General features: G+C 46.7%; 1 protein-coding gene across 3 annotated transcripts in view; it reads right to left on the bottom strand.

Annotated features, from left to right (window-relative positions):
- Positions 1-589: 589 nt before the first annotated feature.
- The window catches only part of SMAD6 (SMAD family member 6), a 50616-nt gene continuing 42525 nt past the window's right edge, over positions 590-8680 (bottom strand). For 2 of the 3 annotated variants that reach the window (XM_049812129.1, XM_049812130.1), the window contains one exon: positions 590-7147. In XM_049812129.1, the coding sequence (XP_049668086.1) occupies positions 6606-7147 (542 nt within the window). In that variant the 3' untranslated portion in view covers positions 590-6605. The remainder of the gene's footprint in view (positions 7148-8680) is intronic. The other variant, XR_007507466.1, reaches the window with a different exon arrangement.

Raw genomic sequence — 8680 nt, 5'->3', positions numbered from 1 at the left:
TTTTGAACCACGTATTTGATTTTAGCAAAACCTGTATGAGGATGAGCAATCACAAAAGACATTTCACAGGGTCTGGCATGCTATCTCACACGCCCCTTCCTGTTCCTGTGCAGGAAAACACTGTAGCAAAACCAAAATATTTAATAAGGAGCCTCCACAAGTGGGATGCATTTTACAGCCCCCTCCCAGACTTCCCTCATGCACACCCCAGGTTTCACCTCACTTCTCAGAGGTTTGTTTTCAGCTTTGTCCCCCAAACCCTGCATCCTCCACAAGCCAGGGCCAGAGGGCAGCTGCAAGAGTCACATTTCCCCAAGAAATTCCGGGAAAGGCACTCCTGCTTTTAACGAGAAGATTTTTTTTTTTCCCTGCCGACATCCATAGCCAAGCTAATAAAAATGGAAAGCAATAAGAAATTCCAGCAGAAGGGAGGCATGGGGGAGGAGGAAAGGGAAGATACCACTCATTTGAACCTATCCTAAATAGGAGAAGATAATTAGCCACATATATCCCAGAAAGAATAGCAACAGTATATGCAATTATTGGGAATGCACACTTTAAGAGCATTTGCCAAAAATGCCTGCTTTTATTAAAAAGGAATGGTTTCACAAAGGCCCAACTGTAAGAAAGGTTGTAATTTGCCCAAATAAAACTTAATTTGATCCATGAAATAGCTGTGGTTTATTGTGTAATATATGTGCTATGTGTTTTAATTTAATAGAATCCAATATAATTGTAAGCCAGTCGAGTTTCAGAGCAATTTTGGGTTGTTCCCACAGTGTATATAGTACAGATGCTACTTTGTGCATCGCACCAGCACATACATAAATCAGGAATATAGAAAGGATTATCCACAAAGCAGCAAGCAATGCTTCATCGCACACCAAATGGAAAATAAGACCTTTGAGGAAAGCAAAAGAACTTATTTACAGGAAATAACTCTGGATGCTCTGCAGTTAACCACTGTGTCTCAGACTCCTGGACCCAGTCTTGAAGTGCCAGCACTGGGAGAGTGGCTGCAGGGACCAGTCCTGGGATGCCACCCAGCACCAAGCGATGCTACAGACCCCATTGCAATGCCATGTTACCCCCAGCACACCTCCCTTCCCAGGGGCTTGCCAGATTCAGCAACCTAGTCCACCTCAAGTGGGGTGAAATGGAGATAAATATTTTTGCTTTCTAGGAAAGCTGTTGTCCATGTCGGTCATCCATCAGACCAGATCCAAGTTCACCCACGAGGCTCCTGCTTCCAAATAGCTTGGACAAGGGACAGGAGGGACACGATGGGGTGAAAGCACCAGGATCTCTCTTGTCCCCCAGCACAGCTCTGCAGCCACCCCACACCCAGCTACTCAGAAAACTGAGCTTAAAAACCCAGCCAGGGCAACCAAGCAGCAGTGGATTCACCACCAGCCCCTCAAATTCAACAGTTCAAACCCTAAGGCACCAGACAGCACCAGCAGCAGTTTTGCACAGCCTAATCCCCACAGCTGGTTCCCTACAAGGGGCCATTTACCTGGATGAGACATTTGATTTTTGGTCCTGGCATTTGTCAGAAAAACCCCCACTCTGGCTCCTGAGGCTCATTTCACACCCCTCAGCAGCACCAGGAGAGCAGCAGCTCCCACCACACAGCTGCTTCATCCTCTGACCCAGGACCACACCATGTCCTGGGCAGCTGTTAAAGCTCTTCCTCCACTTCAATCTGAGCCACTAGCTTGAAGCTACACAGAGCTACACCACCAGAGCAGGCAGAAAGCCTGAGCCTATAGGACCTACTGAAGTTTTGGGAAGTGCAGTTACATGTACCAGCACTGCAACTCTGTTGCTCTGTTAAAAACATCAATTCACATCCTGAACAAAGAGCTGGAGATGTTCCATCACTTAAAAAGACCATTAAGCCAAGCAGCATCACACCCCGAGATAAACCTCCAGCTCTTTCCTCTGCACCAACAGTGATTTTTTTTTTTCCTTTTCTCTTTCCTTGCTAGCTCATGCACAGGAGGCAATATTCAGCTTTTAATTTTGCACTGAATAAGTCCCCCACACTTTTACTGCAGAGATAAAATCCTGAGAAGCAGGATTATGGTCTAAAGACTGACAGACCCTGTAGAACTGTGGCAAAACCTGTGCTGCAAAAGGATCTTAGCCTCTCTTCTTAAAAAGAGCTGAGCATAGTTCCCTTCAGCATTCATTTCTTTTCCATTCTGGCTAGTAAAAGGTATTTCTCAGTCATACTAGCAATGAACATCAAGGACAGGGATGATGAATGTCTTCTTACAGGAGCAGCAGCAGCCTCTGGAACCTAGCAGCAGCAACTGGCTGCTTCTCATCCGCCTATTGCACAGTTTTAAAATGCAGTATTACTCAAATTAAGAGGATCTTGTCAAATAAACACACTCCAAAACTCAGAGCCCATTATAACTAGCCCAATACTGCAAGAATTACTAATTCAGGATTTCCACTTGAGTAGACTTTGGGTGCATTTGGCACAGGGAAGGCCAGAAACAGACTGCAGCCTTCAAGCTCGTGGTTGGACCCATAACACCACAAGGAACCAGCCAATGCTCCTCTGTCAATGCTTTGGCACTCACAGATAAAGGTATCCAGCCAGTTTCACTGCCTGAGTAATACCTTAGAACATCTCCACGTCCCACCACCTCCGCAGATGATCCATAAAGCAGCCAGGGCAAGTCAGACCATTCATCTCAGGCTCTTCTGCAGGATCAAGATCTGACTCCTCATTGACAAGGAAATTTGAGGGCTGTGGTCTGGGGAAGCTCCACCTGAAAAGGAGTCACTACCTTGGAAGGGGAAGACTCACCAGCTTAAGATCACCTGAGGCACCAAACCCATGCAACACCCCCATCCTACAACAAAACCACAACCTCTCTGGACAAATAACTGCCGAGTTGGAGCAAACTCCAAGGTCAGCGCATTGCTGAAGCCCTTCAGCGCAGGTGGGAAGGTGTGTTTACTCAGGGATTTGCTGCCCAGGGGTCTCCTATGACCATGCAGGGCTGGGGGTACTACAAGGATCCTGCTGTGCTACTGAGTGGTAGCACACCCAGCTCCTTTGGCTCAGTTTGACCCCCTGTAACAGCATAATGGGCATCCCAGCACACTACAAACAAACAAAAGACTGCCCTGCTGCACTGCCCAACATATCCCCCCCTGCTCCCCCACACCCTCCAAAAAAACCAAAACAAAAAAAAAGGCAGCAAGTAGCACTCAGTGATAACATAGCCACATGCATGACCCAACCCAACAACCTTCCCAGGACAAAGCAAAACCAGCTCTAGCTCAAAAGCCATCACACAAAACCCCACAGCACCCCAATATCAGGGCACCCAGAGCAGCATCAACAGCTCAGTCCAAGCACAGCCCAGGTGGAAAGACTCCAACACCCTCCTGCCAAGGGACTACTTTCATTTCTGCCATTAAAATGGTGTCACCCCATATAGACCTTGAAAGAATAAGAACAGAGAACATGCCACTTACCTCTGGTGTTGGGAGACTATGACTGTTCCAAGGTGGAGAAAACCACATCCAGAAGACACAGGAAACTCCTCAAAAAGTAAAGGGTTGTGATGTCCTGGTTTTATAGGGGCTGGGGCAGATGAGCAAACACCCACAGCTGTGGGTGCAGGTACATGAGACACCCGTTGGGTCATTAGCAAAACCCAACAATGCCCAGCTGCTCTGGCAAACCCTGGCAGGGAAAGAACTGTTCTTCCCTGCTGTAAGCATGCTCCCTCCACAACCACCCTGAGGGCTGCTCCAAGTGCCAACTTACAGTCACCCAACAGCCCCCAGGTTCAAGCCTAGGATCCCCCCCCTAGCCTGGGGGATCACATGGGGGAGGCTTCAGCTGAGCTTTGCAAGGGTCCAGCATGGATTTCAACAGCTTAGAAGTCCTAAAGCATCTTTAAAGGGTGCCAAGTTTGAATGGTTACAGGAACATATTAAAGGGAAGAAATGGGACAGAAAAGATGTCTTATTGCATTGCCTCGCCATAAAATCCTTTTTTATTCCCTTTAAAGCCTTGCTGTCAAGTGAAATAAAACTCCAGATTTATTCCCGGGGAGGTGCATGAGGAGTAAAAAAAGAAAAATTAAACACAACCAGTGGATTGCACAAGGGAAACTCCAAAGTTAACCCTCAAATTTCAACCCACAAAAATGCTTTTGCTGATGCAAACCCAGAACGGAGTTGAAAGGCGCCCGACCAGCTCAGCCACACTGCAAATGCAAAGAGTTAAGTCAGGGAAAATTGATGGCATGTGAATGACAGGCTTCTGTATGCACTGCGACGAGGTCTTTTGTGGGTGGTATAAAAGCTAACAACAGTGTCCATTCTTGGTGCTATTTTGTCCAAAATATGGAAGAAGCCAGTAGAAAGTGAAAAATGAGGGCACTGCTGCAACCGTGAGTGCATGTGAGGAGGAGGACAGGGAGTAAGGCAGAAGCCAGCTCGGCATGTGAATACAAAACCTTCTGGGTGGTGGTGGGAAGTGCTGTGAAAGAGAAAAGGAAACAGGGAAAAGCAACTCAGCTTTTGGATGGTTCTTCCCAGTTAAAATGAGGACAGTATTAACAAAAACCTCTTAAAAAAAACCCCAAACATAAAAACAGCCTCTTGACCGACCACATGAAAGTGATACAGCAAGTGAGGTAGGTGGTACGGCAGGACACACCAAATCTAAGCCAAAGGGGATAAAAAAAAAACCCTGCAAAGCTCTTGAAAGCTGGCTTTAAACGATAGTGACATGTTTTGACACCATTCCCTGACAACAATGGCTGTAACACAAACAAAAATTAATGATGTCAAGTATTAATACTGATGCTGCATGAACTCAACCAATGTGGTCCCAATTAAATATCAAGTATGGTTATAATTTGAAAAATGACTGTGGAAATGTCATTGCAACATTCCCTGCTCACGTGTCTCCCTGACATCCACCCCAGGTCTGTGCGTTTCCCTGGTGGGATGCAGTTTGTTCCCTGGAGGGATGCGGTCCTCACCTTCCTCATCCTCGCTTGTGGCTGCTGTTGAAACACCAATCCATCTGCTAAAATGCATGACCCTGACATGTATCAGGAGGGCTTTTTAATAATAAGTTTACATCCTATTTTACTCCGTCTCTGAGTTTTGAGCCATGGAGGATGTCTCATTGCATGTTTTTCTCTACAAATATGAGGACTACGAAAACAAAATTCTGTAACATTGAAAGCTGAGGTGTTTCTGCAGTCACCGGACTCCAGAGGCTGGGACTTCATGAAAATCAGATATATAGGGATTTGTAATACAAGTCCAACACTTGGCAACACTAGTCACTGGCAATAACTAATTACTAACCAAGCGAAGGCAGACAGCGTCCAACCTGCTCATGCAAGCGCATGGGTGCTACAGCGCTGACAGTAATGAAGCTCACACAGAAGTCAGCAAAGTGCCTGATTTTATCCAGGATTTCCAGAGAGAGTAAATCAGCCGAGACAAGCTCATTTGACCAGCTCTTCATTTGGCTGCGACTGCTCCTCAGAGCAAATATATTCGTCCCAAACAATTCTGTATCAGTTTTATTGCCTGGATGACAGACTGGGAGATCTACAGGACAAATCCGCATGCAACTCATCCAACTCACCTCCGCCTTATTTCCAGTTACTGGAGAGGTTCCCAAAATTCAGGCCATGCTACAGTCATGCCCAACTGCGGATCCACCCAACCATGATTTGTCCAAAACCACCATTTGTTTCTCAACCGTCGAACGTGTCCAGGAGATACCTGACTCACAGACAAGCCCCATTCAAGGTTGATAATGCAAACTGGTCCTACTAGGCCATGGTCTATTCTGCTCTTCCCACCAGCACTGATACCCATTGATTTGCACTGATAACCATTAATTTGCACAAATACAAACATGCATGCTCATCTTCAGGATGTCCCTATCATGTTTTGCGTTATCAGAGAGATCACACAGCCCTGAGCAAGAACAGGTACGGGCAACTTTCCTCTCACCTCCTCTGTTTGCTCCCTGGCTCTCAAACTGACCTCACTTACCCTCCTCTTAGAGACATCTGCAGTCTTCCAACAACCCATTTACTGTTTTTCTAAGGGTCCTGGCTGAGATGGGAGACAGCGGTCACCCCTGTGGAAACTCCCGCTGACTGCAGAGTGCCTGAGCAGACACTGCTGCAGACTTCAGTTGGGGGGGGGGGAGAAAAAAAGACAATTAAACCCCCCCCCATAATGCGAATACTTTATTATCAATGAGTGACTGGTATTAGCTTTTTGTCTGGGTATTAATAATATTTCAAAAAACCATACATCAAAATTAGGGCTTTCTCCTATTTTTGCTGTATAATTTTTCTTTTTAAAAAAAATCTGTATTGAAAGAATTATATAAGCCAAAGTGCATTTTCTGGTTTTTGTCCATATACACATTGCACCATACATAAATAATTACATTGTAAAAATGACTCCATAATTACAAGTATAATATATATTTTCATATAATATATAAAACTTTATATTAAATCTAGGTAGATGATATTTGGGATAGTCTGTGTCTTTTTTTTCTTTTTCCTTTTGTCAGAGGCTGACCGTTATCGATTGTTGCTGAGTAAAATCTCCAGCCAACAAGGACATGACGTGATAAACTGTCTCGAGTAACACGGCCCCCAGCCTTTGGCGAAGCTAATCCGCACGCTGTTCGGGTCATAGGGCCCGTCCGCGTAATCCAGATCGGCCGTGTGCTGCAAGAGGCAGGACTTCTCGTAGTCAAACACCTTAATGGAATAGCCTGGCATCACCTTGCGCACTATCAAAGTCCTACAGTTGGGGATGTCCAGTGTCGGGGAGTTGACGAAGATGGGATGCTCGCTGCGGTTGTAAGCCCACACACCGTCCGGTTCTTTGCTAAGTAAAATCCCGTAGCCGATTTTACTTCGAGTCCTTCTCACAGTCTCGCTCCTGTTTTCTAGGTTTAGCTGTCCGAGGCAGAAGCCGTTTCCTTGAGGTAGGTCATAAAATATACTGACAGACTGTTCGTACACTGTGTAGAGGCGGCCGACGCGCGTCCGGTGCTCCCAGTAGGCCACGTTACACCAATGGCTCCTCTTCACGGCATCAGGCGACGTACTGGCATCTGTGGGGGAAAGCAGAGGAAGAGTCAGGGTTTGCTGTGACTGCCTGGGAAAAGACAGGAATGGAGGGTGAGCAAATGGCTCTTCCCACCCATCGGCTTTGCTCACATGGGAACTGAACTTGTGTTCAACCCAAAGCCCATCTTCAACTCAAAAGCTAGTGCTCAGCTCAAAGCCCATGTCCAACCCAAAGCCTGTCTCCAACCCAAAGCTCATCTTCAATTATGTCAAATGCTACCAAAAAGAGAAGGCTCAAGCAAAGGCTGGTGACCTAACGGGCCACCCACCAGTTCCCATGCACCTCAACACCTCTTCCTCTCTCTGATTTAACATTCAATCCTGCGTCCAGCAGCCAGGATCCTGTGTACTCAAGATATGTGCATTTCTACACCTAGAGCCGGCACGGATACTCTACCACTGCAACTCAGCCACCCCTGAGCTTGGCGGGTCCCCAAGAGCCTGCACCATTGCTGTGGTGGTGTACCCCCATCTTCAATGGCCAACTTGTGTTGATCTGAAAGACAGAGGATGTCCATGAAGTGCTTGGATGACTGACCTGACAGTTCTCTCTGCTATGTAATATTCTTTGACAGCAATGCTGATGTTCCCACGGGGAACATGAAATCTGAGGAGGCATTTCGTGCCAAGGGGGAGTAGTTGCTATGAACTATACATGTCCTCCTACAAAACCATTGGAACTCTCTCCAGAACAATGAGAAATGTCTCTTCTTTCTAGGAATTACATTCAAGGAAGACAGGAGTGATGCAGACTGCCAGAAATCTGTTTAATTTATGATGCCTCCAGAAGGAAGATGGGAACTCTCAGCCCTGAAAGAGCCCGGAAGAGGGTGAATTAACCTCTTCCTCAACATCATTCCTGCCCCTACCATACCGGTTAACAGAAAACCACCCTGGGATTTCAAGCAAGGAGCTTTGCTTCAAGCCAGCCCTGTTCCATGCCCGGCATTAAGCTCCCTGACAATATATCACGCGCCTGCGGCCTGCTGACCCCTCTGCCTTCGTGCCATCATGTCCGATTAACTTGCACGCGGGGTGATGCCATTATTTTGCTTCAGAGACCCTAATGACGCACCGGATTTCAAGCGCAGCCCTACAGCCCCATTTCTTTTCAGGCTCAAATTACCCCAGAGGGGAAAGGGCTCTCCTCCCCATTAACGATTTTTGAATTAAGCAGCTTTGTTAGAGTTTAACTTGAGTTGTAACTATACAAATTTAAGGGGAGGGAGATGGGGGGAAGGGGGGTAATTGGACAAGCACGGAGGCAGCAGGGCCAGTGGGATGCCCTTTGCCACGAGCAATGCTCATCATCTTGCACCAACCCCTTCACCCATCACAGGTCTAAACAACCCCAAAAATGCCAGATTGGGCCCCTTCTCCCCCATCATCCGTTTAAATAATTTTTAGGACCCAGCACAGCTGCTAATAGCCCCTTTTCACCCTTTTCAGTTTGATGTGCGTTTTATCCAGAACTGGGTAGGAAACCTCGCAGCAATCAGACACTTCAACCCCACTGG

Source organism: Accipiter gentilis, chromosome 10, assembly GCF_929443795.1.
Source record: "Accipiter gentilis chromosome 10, bAccGen1.1, whole genome shotgun sequence".
Classification (NCBI taxonomy): Eukaryota; Metazoa; Chordata; class Aves; order Accipitriformes; family Accipitridae; genus Astur; species Astur gentilis.
Note: the sequence above shows the minus strand (reverse complement) of the source record. Positions and strands in the feature narration are given on the sequence as shown.